The following is a 16030-nucleotide window of genomic DNA, read 5'->3' as shown; positions in this document are numbered from 1 at the left end:
ATAATTTAAGATATGTAATCGATACCATACTACTAGCAGAAACCAGTAATGATTTGAAACGAATGCTGATGAAAGTTAAAGAGGAAAGCACAAAAGCAGGACAATAGTCAAGAAATCAGAAGAAGGCTAGAACTGGGGAGGGCAGCTATGAGAGAACTAGAAAAGGTCCTCAAGTGCAAAGATATATCACTGAACACTAAAGTCAGGATCATTCAGACCATGGTATTTCCAATCTCTATGTATGGATGTGAAAGTTGGACAGTGAAAAAAGTGGATAAGAGAAAAATCCACTCATTTGAAATGTGGTGTTGGAGAACAGCTTTGCGCATACCATGGACCGCGAAAAAGACCAATAATTGGGTGTTAGAACAAATTAAACCAGAACTGTCACTAGAAGCTAAAATGATGAAACTGAGGTTATCATACTTTGGACACATAATAAGAAGACATGATTCACTAGAAAAGACAAGAATACTGGGAAAAACAAAAGGGAGTAGAAAAAAAGGAAGACCAAACAAGAGATGGATTGATTCCATAAAGGAAGCCACAGATCTGAACAGGGTGGTTCATGACAGATGCTACTGGAGGTCACCGATTCATAGGGTCACCATAAGTCATAATCGACTTGAAGGTACATAACAACAAAGCTGAGTTGTACGTTAAGACCATTAAATATCTATCCATACTTTAACACATTTTAGATACAAAGAACTCTGCAACAACCGGATGCAAGTCCAAATTAAAATTCCTGACCTTTTCCCTGCAGCATTCTTTTCAGTCCTCAAGATTATATTAATTATAAATGTGTTAACAGTTTCATTGATTCCCATGATGATATCAAATTAACTTCCCCATGCTCTTGTGTCTAGATTGTTTGAGGCATACAAATCTGGCTTACACAGTTTAATATGTAGAGTAACCTACTCTGCATATTAAAGTGTGTAAGCCAGATTTATAAGCCTTGAACAATCTAGCAATTAGTTGGGTAGAATCACTGCACTTCAGAAAGCTATTCCCAGAAGTAATTAATGTTTTGGAAAGCATGACTTTAACCACGTGGGGAGCAGGAATGCCATGCTTATAGTCAGGACATCCTATGGAAGCTTTTTACTGTATCAAAGCACCACATTTGATGTATATGTTAGAATTATACAATTGTGGCTTTCACAACAGATCCCAAAATAATTTTTTTAAAGAAGTATTTTCTATAATTTCTCACTGTGTGCCAAAACAAAGTGCTGTTATGTTAATGAACCAACTTCTCAAAAAATGTCACATGGCTTAACAGCCAACTGAAATGCATTATTGTTTTTTATTGACTTCCATGAGCTTTGTTTGTGCCCCCACTAATAGAAGTACATAATATCTCATTAAAGATTGCTTTCTTTTAAAGACATGGACATAGTCAAGTAATAAAGAGCTCTCCAGTGCGGTGAAGGTGCATATGCACCAAATCGGGTTTCCAGAGCTACTATAGATCTCTGAAATTGTTAAAATGCTAACATTCAGAAGCTGGAGAAACATATTTTGACATCTGGATACAAGTTGAATGGGGAAAAACAAGATTGAATGTTATTTATACTTTTAAAAAAATACAAAAAACAGGAAAGATAGTCAGCCTTCTTAGATATTACTAACAGTTACAAAATTTCAGGTAAAAATGTACTGGACAGTGTCCCTTTAATATAGCATACATTTAAAATGAGGAAAAAAGTTTAAAATTACAAATAATCCTTGACAACTCTTAATTTTAGAACCAGTCCACCAAGCATTGTTGCACACAAGGTCCATTCATTTTGCATTTACATGCACAGAAGCCCAGGACATATCCCCTGAAAACAAATGGAGGTTGCACAGCAGCAGTGTTTGGCAAACTCTTCCCCAAGCCAGCCAGGAAGGTAGAATTCTTGGGCAAGATTCACTATTGCCTTGCTAGTATTTTAGTTTAAAAGGATTCTTGCAAACCCGCTTAATTTCAATGTTTCTAGAGATAATAATCTTATCTCGCATATCCAGAAATTAGAGGTACATGTGGCACCAATTTTAAACACTAGTTATATAAACTAGAACAGTTATACACAGTAACTGAGAAACTCAACTCAGTTATATCCAAACTGCTACATACTTGCCGTCAGTGAAACATAGGCTACACAGTTGCCTTCAACGCAATGGGTGACATTTTGAAAGCCGTTATTTTAAGAATTTCCAAAGTTGTCAAATTATTTAAATGACCAAATTACAATTTATCATAATTAAGAGTGAGAATGGCTTTGTTGGAGCCACAGGAACTTATTTTTTAAACAAACAGGAACCAAAGAAATTTCCTCATTCTACAAACAACATTAACACTACCTTAGAAACAGACGAAACAATATTAACTGAAAAGGAAGAGACTCAGGTTCAGTTCAGATGTCATGGCCAAACCATGGTCTGGCTGTTGGAAATGTACTCCATGCTCAAACAACTGGTTTTTAGTTTGGAGGAAAATTATGTAAGAATCATTTGTTGTCACTACAGAATACTGCAGACTAGTAAAATAGGAGGGAATCTGAGCTTGCAAGGAATGCTTGAGTTCAAGGCATGTTCCTGAAGTCAAAGCTATGGTTTGGTAGGAACATCTCAACTGAGCCTTACTCTAATGAGTCGTTTGGATCTTATCTTATTCAAGGAAACAACTTGCTCCTGCCAGTCTTCATTTTATAAAAAGATTTTTGCAGAAATAGTAACATATCCCTCTCTTGATTTTTGAGTTCATGGCTTTCCAAGAAGGAATTAAAGAAGTTATGTTTTGGACCCTTATAACATTCCACAGTGTGTGTGTGCGTGCGTGTGTGTGTGTGTGTGTGTGTGTGTGTGTGTGTGTACACACACACATACACCAGGTAGTGTGATTAAATTTTGAAATGAACAACTCAAGGATGGCACAGAATTGCAAACATGATGCTATACAGAGGCAAGTGTTTTATACATCCCCATATAAAATGTAAAAATTACTACTTGGAAATATCCAATAGGAAAACTCTTGCAGAGGATGAAGCACAAGGCCTTGGAGATTACCCCCTTCCTTCATCAAAAATGGTTCATTTTAACCAGCAGCATATGCATTCGCATTCGTTTAGTTTGGCTTGTAACTATTCAAAAATTCCCTGCTTCCATATACTTGAGTTCCTGCCACTTTGTTCCCATGGCAACCTCCTATTTGGTGGGTGCAGGATGAAACCATAAAGGTAATCTCACATTTTTTAAAGTGCCAACACATTATATGAATGGGATCAGAGCAGCAGAAGACAGCACTGTGGCATCTGACAGTGGTGGCAAGACGTCAGACCACAGTTCAGTATTCTGAATCTTGAGATCAAACATTCATGGCCTTTGGCTAGAGTTTAACACTCACATAGAGTCTAGCCACTGAATTTAATGCCCCAACATAAAAAATAGTTTGTAGAAATTAATAATTTACACCTTTTGAAACATTATTGCTTCAGCAAATAGTTCAGTCTAGAATACACTGCAGTTGTGTATGACCTGGGCATGAATCAACAGATATTGAAAGTAAAATTACACGAACTTCTCTTTACACTCACACTGACATAATACTCTCAACACAGGAGGGCTGCAAACAAGTACACGGCGGCTTAATGCCAACATTCTAAAACAGTTCTGAAGACCCAAACTTGCCTTAGATTTCTCACCTAACTTTCATCAGCTTTATTTTTTAAATTTGTTTTAAATTAAGGCAATGAAATGGCTACAGTTCCTAAAGTTCATTTCAGGGAAAACAAAAATATACACCTTTCTTCTTTTTGAACTTTAGGGCAGCAGCATATAATGTAGAAACTTGTATTACATAAACATGCAACGCCAGGTTGATGTAAAAAAACGAAACAAAAACGAAAAAACTAAATCCACGTTAAAAAATATCATTTGGTGTTCTTCTTCACTGAATTACACAGAGTTTTCAGAGTGGAAAAAAATAAAGCTTAAAATTGTTTACAGTTTTGTATGTGTCTAAATCACACACTAAAAGGGTTTATAGCAACAACAAAATGTTTGAGGAATTTGAATCGTCACTATTTGAGGCCATTTGGGACAAGGCACTGGTTCTTGTTTTGACTGTGCCCACATCTGTATGCACTTGTGGAATTCTTTTTTTTTAAGATTTCAGTTTTTCTGTTTATTCTGTACAACATAAAAAGGTATGACACACTGTGGCTAACACACATTAGCAGAAGCTGATTTTAGAGTTGACATCTCCTATTCCACTGCACTATATCAAAACTTCCAGGCTCTCTAAAATCTTAGATGGCTGCGAAAAACCCAGAAACAGGCATTAAGATTAAGTCAGCTTTCAGCATTTTTCAGTGCATTTTGCAGAAAGGGTCTAAGTTAGGCATACAGTTCTGGTGTTTATTTTACACAGAGGAGACCACCGACATTTGACATAAAGTCTTCTAAACTTTTGAGGAAGGCCATCTTCTGCTTACGGTCCAGCGTAGGCGGAGTGCTGCTTGCAGTAAGCTTGTTGAAGGCATCTGCTAACCTCTGATAAATTATGGGATCTTGTTGACTTGATAATAATGTTTCAACTAATTCGGAATATTCAGCCTGTGAAGAACAGAGACTCCATTACATAACAGAACCACAAAATCATAATGTTGTCATTAATAAGAATGAGCATTTATATAGTGCATTTCTAAGGATTTCACACACACCTTAGTTTCACATGACATCCACTCACAGTAAGTTCTGAAGATCTGGGATGGGGAGGGAAGATGCTCTAATGCTGAGGGAGTGGGGATTCTCTCAGCCCACCAGATGAGTTCCAGGCTTTGGGTAAGATGTGGCTGACTTTCACACACACGTGAGGGCTCTTTAGCCTCTTAGCCACCAAGAAAGACATTCCTTGAGACACAAGGGACTGACACTGGAAGAAAGAACTGGCACCTACCTCTTACCTCTTGCTTGCACAGGCATTAAAGCTCCCTATCCATTACTATAATTATTCTGCATAGAGATATGTGCTGAACATTGCTAGTGTAAATCAATAAAACATTTGAAATTATTTATTGTTAACTTCCTAGAGGCAACCTGTCTTCTGGGGTAAGCTATCGAACATTTTGAAAATTATCACACTTGCAAGTGAGGATGGTAATAAAAATAAAAGGTCATACCTGATGCAAACATACTAACGTGTAAAAAGCTTCACCTGCCGCAGCCGTCATCTCTGTATTGTGCTTCTGCAGTACCAGCATATCAAAAACCATCTAAATTACAAGAAAGTGAAATCACTTAATAATCACTTAATAATGTTCAAAGCTGAAAATGAGAACTTGCAGTACAGAAATCAGAGAGTTCATAACTATTCAAGACTGCCATGAGAGAGTCAATTTAAATCACATACAGATCTATGGAGGGGGTGGAGTCATTGAAATGAGCTCCTATGTACTCATTGAACTTAAGTAACAATTAATTTTAAACATTTTTATTCTGCCCTTTGTCCATCTATCCCAGAAAGGTTTACAATAGGCTTCTTGAAGAGATATGATCATTTTATTCTTTGGGTGTAAAAATTAATATATATTAAATATCAGAAGATAACAATGAACATTATATAGTGATAGTACTTCACAAGCATTCCCAATAATTGTTATATAAGAGAGAGAGAGAGAGAGAGAGAGAGCAGGTGTGCGAGTATAAGCACTAAGGCAGAGAGCCCAAGTTCATCTGCTGTGTTCATGACTATGAGATTTGTACTTGAGGACTTCCTGGTCTTCAGTCCATTCTCTTAGCCTCAGCACTTAGACAGTTTTCTGCACATTCTTTTTCATGTAACACTATCGCAGATCCCTCCTCTTGAGACCCAGTGACCAATACTGCTAATACTTATAGAAAACATTTGAAAAACAAGCTTTGTTTTTATAGCCATTGTTATTGGACATGGTCTTTCTTATTGGGGCTGGATCCACAGATGCCCTTCTTTTAACAGAAAGCATCTTCGATTCATGGAAGGGCTATTGATGACTTAGCAGAGGAGTGCTGTGTGAGACAAGGGACCCCAAATCCAACTTTTGTGCATTGCTCGCATTTAAACTTTCACAAGCTCATTGTCAAGAACCTATTGTGGCTCACTATACACGACACCTTGTATTCTCTTCGTTCACCATTTTTTATACTGCAATATAGCCTCTGATGCAGAGACAGTGCTCTGCAAGGAATGTACTGATAGCACAAGAGTTTAAGGAACAGCACTAATGCATTTTCTTCTTTCACTCATGGTTTTTTGGATCCAAGCAAAGATCCTCTCTCTGATTCAGAACAGGGATATATGCTTCCACAGAATCTTTTCTTTATTAAAATGCCTAAGGTTTATTAGGAGCACTAAAGAAAGACAATGAATAGGTCCAGGATTGCAACACATAAGACAGTAAGACTCAGAACACGCTCTCTTACCTTAAGAAAGTGCCTTGTTGCTAAAAAGAGGGATGAGTCTGTCTCCTGTGCTTTTGCACACTGCTCCGCTAGCGGTGTCAGAGCTTCTAAGCAGAGCTGGCAAACATCTGAACTCATTCTGATTATTCAAAGTCAAGGAATTAAAACGTGTTTGCCATTGGAAGTAGGACGGTGCCATCAGGAAAGCATTAACAATTAGATCTTATAACTTGCCACTTTGCTATAATAAATAAGACTACAATAGAGAAAGTTGTTGAAATGTGATGCCTTGTCCCCTATGGGTTGAGTCTAGACCTAGTCAAGCTTAAAGTAAACCCAATGAAATCAACTGGACAAATTAGTGATGACTAACATAAGTCCCCCAGATTTGAATGGGTTCACTCTAAAAATGATTAAACCTGGATCCAACCCAACAAAATGTTTCCAGAAAAGGATTCTTATTTCTCTCCCTTTTCAACTCAGGTAAAATTAAAGAAAGCAAAGAGAGAGTTTAGAGCTCACACAATCAGTTGCTGAAATGGACCATGGCAGTGACAAGCACACAAGGTAGGGGTGTGTATGTGAGAGAGAGAGAGAGATTGGAACTTTGGTTACTTACCTATGAATGTTCCTTCTTGCTTGGCATGTGGATTCATCCAAGTGGGTTATGACTCCTCCTACTTGCTTGGAAAAGGGAATGAACTATGTGACCTAAATTATTTTGCTGTCCTCCTCTCTGCTGGCTGCTTCTCAGTTCTGTTTCATGGTCTGGCTTGTAACAGAGCCAATTTTAAATAAATTGGTACAGAGAATAAAAAACTATAGAGGAGGAAGAGCTTGAGCAACAACCCGACATGTGGACAGAAGCTGTGAAGGTGGCAGTGTGGTCCAAGACCAACAGATATGTGACTGTGGGCAACTAACCTGAGCGTGTGGTCTTGAATGCTTCTGCCTGCAGAATACGAAGGAATCTTCCTGGTAAATAACCAATGTTCCATTTGCCTATTCAGTATGGGAAGCATCCAAGTAGTATATGCAAGAGCTCTTACTATGCAGGGAGGATTTAGATGGCTTCTTAGTGATGTGGATGTACCCGGCTTCTCTGCAGAGGCGTGAATATCTAACCTGAAATGTTTTGTGGACATGTTCTTTCAGATATGGGTACACTGGTGGACAGAGGCACAGCTCCATAGTGGAGTGTCCTGTATGCAGTAGAGTGGAAAGAAGTTGGAAGGGAAAGAGATCTGAGCTAAACAGAGTGAAGGAGAGGAGAAATGAACTTCTTCTGAGCAAATGCAGGAAAATGAAGCAGGAGGGAATAGGAAGACAATTTAGGTCAGGGGTAACCAATGTGGCACCCTTCAGATGCTGTAGATTCCAACTTGCATCATCCCCAGCCAGCATGACCAATAGCCAGGGATGATGGGAATCATAGTCTGAAATATCTGGAAGGCACCATGCTGGCTACCTGATTTAGGTGGTTTCCTTCCTTCCCAAGAAATTAAGACACAATCCACTTGGATGCTTTTCATGTCAAGCAGTAGAAAACACATGTTTGAATATTCCAAATGTCCCCCGCCAGAGGCACTATGCCTCTGAATACCAGTTACTGGGAATCACAAGTGAGAAGAGCACTGTTGCACTCAGGTCCTGCATGGGGGCTTCCCATAGGCATCTGGCTGGCCACTAGTGAGAAAATTGTGTTTTTGGCCTGGTCCGGCAGGGCTCTTCTTATATTCTTAAATGGGGGGGGGGGAGTAAATGCACCTAGAAAAGTAGCATGTCAGGGAAATGACTAGGCTAAAACCTTCCTCTCCAGCATTCTAGTTTGGGACATAAATAGGACATTTCATATCAGGGAACAAATCTTTCTTTCTTTGTTTCTCTTGCACACACACAGAATGAAAATTTGCATTGGATCGCCTTGGACAGAATGGCCGCTAACAGGACTGAGGGTTGTATTCAATTGATTAGTAATTGAAATGAAATGTATCTTTATCTGGATCCATTTCAATCGGGCTTCAGGCCTGGACATGGGACTGAAACAGCCTTGGTCGCCTTGGTAGATGATATGAGGAGGGCGTGGGATAGGGGCAAATGCACCTTCCTTGTCCTCCTTGATCTCTCAGCGGCTTTCGATACTGTTGACCACGTTATCCTCCTGGACCGCCTGAAGAGGTTAAGCATGGGGGGCACTGTATTGCAGTGGTTCCATTCCTTCCTCTCTGGTAGGTACCAAAGAGTGGCATTGGAGGATGAGGTTTTGGATCCTTGGCCTCTCACTTGTGGGGTGCCACAGGGTTCCATCCTCTCCTCGATGCTGTTCAACATCTATATAAAGCCGCTGGGGGCAATCATCAGGAGATTTGGGCTGCAATGTCATCAGTATGCGGATGACACGCAGCTCTATCTCTCATTTAAATCTTCACCGAGGTTGGCTGTAGAAACCCTGTCCAAGTGCCTGGAGTCGGTGAGTGGCTGGATGGGAAGGAATAAGCTGAAGCTGAACCCTGACAAAACCGAGGTACTGTTTGTGGGAGACAAGGGAAGGCTGGGGGATGTGGACCTGGTGCTCAATGGGGTACGTTTGCCCCTGAAAGACCAGGTCCACAGCCTGGGGGTCATTCTTGACTCCCAGCTGACCATGGAGGCTCAAGTCTCGGCTGTGAGCCGGGCGGCGCTGTATCAACTCCATCTGATACGGAGGCTGCGCCCCTACCTTCCCAACCATCTGCTCCCACCGGTAGTACATGCCCTGGTCACCTCTCGCCTACACTACTGTAATGCGCTCTACGTGGGGTTACCCTTGAAAACGGTCCGGAAGCTGCAACTGGTACAGAATGCGGCGGCTCATCTGATTAAAGGCAGCTGCCGGCAAGATCACATCACTCCAGTGCTGAAGGAGTTGCACTGGCTACCGGTTGTTTACCGGGCCCAATTCAAGGTGTTGGTTTTGACCTTTAAAACCCTACACGGTTTTAGCCCAGTCTATCTGAAGGAGCGCCTCCAGCATCGTCAGGGATGCCGCTCAACAAGATCAGCCTCAGAAGACCTTCTCTCGATCCCACCGGTTAAAACAGCTAGACTGGTGAGGACTAGAGAGAGGGCTTTTTCAATAGTGGCCCCTACCCTGTGGAACTCTCTCCCAAATGATCTCCGCCATGCCCCTTCTATGATGAGCTTCCGTCAGGCCTTGAAGACCTGGCTCTTCAGGCAGGCTTTTGGGGTGGGTTAGGTTTCTTACTGTTATGGTTTTAAATTTTAATGTTTTAATGTATTGTTTTATCTTGTACGTCGCCCAGAGTGGCTGGACAACCAGCCAGATGGGCGACTAATAAATTAAATAAATAATAATAATAAATAATATTGTTCAAAGCCATAGGCTACCACAATTCATCACACGTAAAAGCAAAAAAAATACATATTAAAATACAAGTCATATTTCAACAAACACAGTTCAACAGCATACAGTAAAGGAACAACAGAACTAAATTTCAAGTTCATGTCAATTACTAGGGTTGTATTCAACTAAGTCCTACTCAGAGTAGACACATAGAAATAAATAAAACATTAGTCATGTCTACAACTTCAATGGGTCTACTCTGAGTAGGACTAGCATTAAACACTACCCTGGCTTGCACCTCAGTCAAGCCAGTCAAGAGAGGGGTGGGGCATCTAAGACATTACGAACTGTAATGTTGAAATAACGAAAGAATATGATTTAAAGAAAAAAATAGTCAACAGCAGTCAAAAAGTAGGGAGAGGAGAAGCAGCAGAGGCCCTTGTGGGAGAGGATACTGGTGAACTAGCCCACTGTGTGTGACCCTCGGGGGTCCAAAGATGGTGCCAGCAAGAGGATTGTTGGACCTGTCGCTCCCCAAGCCCCATTGTTTAGAGAAAGGGGCTACTGGGGTGCCACAGGGCTCAGAAGCAAGCAGGACCCTAGCCCCAACCAACCAAGGACACTGGAACCAGACTGGACTCTGGGCATCTATGGTGGCTGTCTCAGGAGAGGATCCCAGTAAACAGCAAGGACAGGCAGAAGGCCTTGCTATTTTATTATTTTGACACTGTGTGTGAGGGATTTGGACCTGTACTGCCTGGGGAAGGGAATGAGTGGGAGTCTGTAGCAAAGCCTCAATAAAGCCAGAGTTACTACACCCTCATCAGTCTTGTTGATAACTGAAGCTCATGTTTGAGCCTATTTCTTTATGGAACCCATGGATGAAGGGGCCTTCAATGTGCCACTCCCCCAGAATGTCCCCTCATCTTAAAATAGTACAGTCCAGCAGCAGGCTTATTACGTAGGCTAGCTGCAGATGTAGCTTGGTTGATGCAGCTTCCTGTAGGTGTAAGGAAAAGTTGCAATAGATGAGTAGCCACATCTCATTATAAATAAAAGTTGCTTCAGAAAAGGATTTGAGGTTCCTGGTGAAGACAATATTAGATTTTTTGCAACACGAAGTGATCAAACAAGAATAATGGATGCCAATTTTATGCAGCTTTTGGCCATTTTAACATCAAAAATCAAGAAACAATAAAAGTGTAACCAGCATTTTCAAAAACTGTAGCTGAAAACTGGGGTGGGACCTCTTTTTAGCCTTAGGGCCACATTTCCTTCTGGGAACATTCCAGGTCCACATGCCAATAGTGGGCGAGGTCAGAGGCAAAAGTGGCGTAGAGCAATGAATGTAAACTTTATATTTGTTCAAGTAGAGTAGTTTTTACACATACTCACACACCCCTCTCTGTCCTCTACCCAAGCAAGCAAGAAGCATGAGAGAGTTGAAGGACACCTTCAAGTCAGGCAAAAGCAAGTGCGAAGAAGGGCCAGTGAAGGATGTGGCCTGGGAGAGTCATGAGGGCAATGGAGGGCCGCAATTGGCCCTAAGGCTTAAGGTTCCCCATCTCCAACGTGAACAGATCCTACAATTTTTTTTAAAGTCAAGAGATGCATAGTCATATACAAGAATGTTTTAAAAGGGCAAGGGAGATACTTAATTCCTCCCTAAGGACACGAATTCACCATAAAGGATACGACGTCATCCCTAATTCTAAGGAATACATAAGGCTTTTAAACAAGTCTTCTGGAAGTTGTGGAATTTTCTCAGGGAATATTTCACAAATAAAAGTAATTAGCTTGTAATATTGATTACAAAGCGATGGAAACTATAAGAAAAACAGATAAGTCTTGGTTAATTAGGCCTCTTAAAATATATTCTTCTTTTCTATCAGTAAAAATAAATTCCAGATTAGTCAAAACAAAATACTATGGGCTGTCTATATATTTCTTCAGTTTAAACACAGTCCAAATTCTGCAGGTTAATTCCAAATTATTCATTAAAAATGCCTCAAAAAATTAATTTTCAAAACTATACTTTAAGAATCAAAATTATGGTAGGTAAAACTCAATTTGATCTAAGATGTAAAAAGATTCCTGAAAATTACAACCTAAAGAAGGAATGCATAATTGCTTTTGTAATGTACAAAGTTAAAAGCTGCTTTTGGACATCACAATAAACCACAGTTTATCATGATTAGAAAGGCTTCAGTCTCCTCCGCACCTCCTCTAGGTTGAATTCAGAATCTTTAACTTTCATTTAAAAAAATAATAATTACAGCTTGTTATGCTGGCTAAACCTAACAAACTGTGGTTATTAACTATAGTTTGTTTGAAAAAAAGCCAACTTTAAACTGTGGTTTATTAAGCTGGCTTGTTCCAAGAAGCCATCCATTAACCACAGTTGAAGGTTCAGACACAACACTACGCCACCCTGGGCTCCTGCTGGGAGGAAGGGCGGAATATAAATAAAATAATAAATAAATAAATAATACACCGTGGTTAATCAAAAACAGCAGCAAAAGCTTCCAATCTCCTCTTCACAGTTATGCCAGGAGAGGGAGGACATAAGCCCACTGTCATGATAATTCACAGTTTATAGTGACATCCAGCCATTCTTGGCTGTTGTAACTAAGGGCACAATCCAAACACCCTACCTGCCATACTGAGTGGGAATGGGGGCAGCCTAGAACAGTTCTGCCAGCATCCACCCACAGAACGACTCCCTCTTCTGCCTGCTGAAACTGTGGGTGAGAAGAATCACTGATGGGCTTCACAGCAACAACTGCCTGTGGTGGGCTCCATCATGGGGTGTTCTGGAAGGCAGGAAGGGGCTGAGGCAACTGAATGCCCACCACCATCACTGTCCCACCGCCATCACTTGACAGCATTGGGCCAAATCCAGGCATGATCGCTATGCAAGCTCCAGGCTAGAATAGCAGGCTGCCTCCCCTGCCTCGTGCCCTGGCCAGTGTGAGTGATGGGGCCATGGATGAGGTGGTGGCTATGCCGCTTTGGCACACCCCACCATTGTGCAAATGGGGCTCGGATAGCTCTTTAAGCCTCTGGATAAGATGCTCTAACATAGTCTCTTATTTTTTTATTGGCTGCATTGATTTCAGGACATAGTCTAAAGCAGGGATCTCCAACCTTTTTAGGCTCAAGGGCACATTTTGAAATCTAAGAAACTCTCATGGGGACCACAAAATATCCATTTCACAGAAGAAAAACTGGCAAGGCTCAGATCCCCCCCCCAAAATAGGCAAAACACCCACACAGACCCCAAAACAAAAAAAGAGGACAAATAAAGCAGGTAGCCCCCCCCCAACAATATCAAAGGCAAAAAGAAACTCAGTTTTTTAAAAAATTAACACTGGAAAGGATGGGCCTGGCAGGTGGCACAAGGGAGGGGTTCTGATGCCACATTGGGGACTCCAGGTCTAAAGGTACATGAGGAAAGTGAGTCTGGGCCTGGCCAGTGCCTGGAGGGGAGACTGACTGGGAATGCTGTGTATGCCACCCTGAGTTCCATGATGAAATAATTTTTTGGGGGGAGGGGGGATAAAATGCAGGTCATAACTGAAATAAAATGCTGTTCCCACAGAGGAGGAGAGATCAGGGCTCATGAGACACACAGTTTTCATTTTTAAAAATACTTTTATAACCTTCACAGCTGTGGCAAACCAGATCACACTCTGTCTAAAAAAAATATTTCCAAACTATAACTGCTATCTTTGTTGGGGACATGTCTATCCTTGCAGGAATGCTCTTGGAGGCATATGCAGCACAAGAAAAGAAATTGTGGAGATCCTAAGGAGGTTTAGAAAAAGGAGAAAGTCTCCAGAATCAGGCTGGCCTTCCCCAGCCAGGCATATGGGTCCAGTAGTAGTAATAGTGGAAAATGTATGCCTGTATTGACTGGCATGACGTATTTGGACTTATGGTCTAAACGTTTTGAGTTGCCTTGCAAAACCATCATCCTATCTGCAGTGCTGCATTAAGCTATACTTACTTTTAGCAAGTCTTGGGACATTAAAGGCAGGATTAGATTCACTCCATATAAGACAACATCTGCTGCTGACACAGATCTGCTTGTGGCTTGCCCAGGTTCATGTCCCCTAAATACTTCATCTAAAAGGGAAAAACATACACCAGCACATCTTATTTACCACCTGAAGACAAAAACACTTCCCCTTCCTGCAAAGTCTGATATATAATGAGCACATATCCTGCTTAAAAACTATGACACTAAAACAACTGGATTCAGCACATGCATTCCAAGAAGTCCACACTGAACTTGAGTCTGCATACTGCAGATGGTCTTAATTTTCTCTTGAGAGGTACAGTGGGAGGAATTATGAACATTCCAGTTCTGCATGTTCTGTGTTCACTACTTGGTACAGATATATTTTTTAAAACTCACTATACACAATGGTGCAAAGTATAAATTGTGTAAAGTTACAGCTGATGGATCAGATTCTCCTTTGGACTCCAAGATGGACAAAAGGAATCTGAAACCTAGCTAGGAAAGGAAGGAGGGCAACTCTAACATGGAGAACTGCCAAAAAATCCTAATTTGCTGAATATCTTCTTTCTATCGCATTGCAGACAAATGCACCTTGAGGTATATCAGTTTCATAAAGTTTATATTTACTGCCTTTGAAAGACTACAGATTTAAAATGGTCTAGAAACAGATACTTTAAATATATTTCAGATCAAAGGGTCACTAAAAATCTGGCTATAAGTCTACCTTGTAGTACAAGAAATCTTTTCTTAGTTTAAAATACTGGAAGTACAAAATCAGAGCAATAACCTGATTAGCCTTTGCAGTTAAAAATCTATCTCTAGGAAAACTCAACGTAGCATCTCTTGCAACCTTATCCATGAGGACTCTTTTTGCACATTACACAGAAATAAGCCACAGAAATTTACCACATGCATATGCTTGATAGGGAGTCACATACAGTCTTGATTCTGATATGCATAACTTTATGATACAAGTGTTTTCAATACACTTGTTAACACGTTACATTTTTATTTAAGAGATTTATGTCCTGCTTAGCTGGTTTCCAAAGGTACACAATATTAAAACATCAAACTTTAAAAACACAAAAGAAGCAGAGAATGTAAGAAGCAGGAAAGCAGCTTAAAAAGGAAGAAACCAAAGTTCAGTAACTGAGGTACCACCAGACAGAAGGCCCTGTTACTTGGTTGCCATGTGCCTAATGTTTGAAGGGAGGGGCACCTAGATAAAAGCCTCTGGGGAAAAAAAAGATCACAGGGGCCAAGCATGGAGAAGCAGGGGTACTTTAGATCTGGTATGGGAAACCTGCCTTCTAAATCAGTGGTTCTTAACCTTTTTTGGGTCATGGACCCCTTTGAGAATCTGATGAAAGCTATGGACACCCATAAATATATAAATTTTATTGCATTGCATAGGAAATTGATTTTCCTTTAGAAGCCCATCCATGGATGCTCTAGGGGTTCATGGACCACAGGTTACAAACCTGTTGTAGATGTTGCCAGTTCCCCAGCTGTGCTTTAGGATACTCAAATGCCAAGAGGTAAAGGGTCTTTTAGGTATTAAGACGCCCAATACTGTTTTCAGTTCTGGATTCACTCTTACCTGTATCACTGAAATCTATGAATTCTTTTGAAAGTAGGTTAGTAAGAAGCTCCATAATGAGAAGAAGATCCTGGTATTGATCCTCTTCTGCTGTAACATCGATCCGCTGTCTACCTAAATTATTTTTGGAATACACCTGAAGTAGGGTCAGACAAGCTTCGTATAAATTCATGGCTTTAGACTACAAAGAAAAGAAAAGGATTATTAATTAAATTTGTTTGTCACTTTTTAAAAAAAGGTCTCAAAGTGACTGTGCATTAGGATAAAATACAAAGAAATAAAATCAATTAAAAACAAAAGAAAAGAACATACAAAACATCCCTACAGATGCTCATCAAACAATACAATAAAAGAACCCTAGCCCACCACACTAAAAGATGAGTACCACAACAGAGGCTTAAAATCATGTACAACTATGATCTCAAAAAACATTAACCACCCAAAACCTGGGAAAATAAAAATGTCTTAGCCTGGTACCAAAAAACTGGCAGTGATGGTGCCAGGTGTGTTTCCTCAGGGAAAGTATTCCACAAATGATTTCTCATTCTTCATGAGCCATATTCAAATTCCTAAGTGTATTAATAAATGGCAGCTAGTTACAAACTATTAATAACGTATGCATTGTCAAGAACCA

The 16030-nt window shown here is 40.4% G+C and overlaps 1 protein-coding gene across 1 annotated transcript in view; it reads right to left on the bottom strand.

The window, feature by feature from the left end:
- Positions 1–1225: 1225 nt before the first annotated feature.
- XPO4 (exportin 4) overlaps positions 1226–16030 on the bottom strand; it is an 85285-nt gene continuing 70480 nt past the window's right edge. The window contains exons 18-23 of the mRNA XM_061628581.1: positions 15397–15577; positions 13782–13900; positions 11468–11598; positions 6451–6568; positions 5172–5264; positions 1226–4605 (exon numbers count right to left, since the gene is read on the bottom strand). Of these exons, the coding sequence (XP_061484565.1) occupies positions 4408–4605; positions 5172–5264; positions 6451–6568; positions 11468–11598; positions 13782–13900; positions 15397–15577 (840 nt within the window). The 3' untranslated portion in view covers positions 1226–4407. The remainder of the gene's footprint in view (positions 4606–5171; positions 5265–6450; positions 6569–11467; positions 11599–13781; positions 13901–15396; positions 15578–16030) is intronic.

This window comes from Rhineura floridana, chromosome 5 (genome assembly GCF_030035675.1).
Source record: "Rhineura floridana isolate rRhiFlo1 chromosome 5, rRhiFlo1.hap2, whole genome shotgun sequence".
Classification (NCBI taxonomy): Eukaryota; Metazoa; Chordata; class Lepidosauria; order Squamata; family Rhineuridae; genus Rhineura; species Rhineura floridana.
This window is presented reverse-complemented; position numbering and strand designations above follow the sequence as displayed.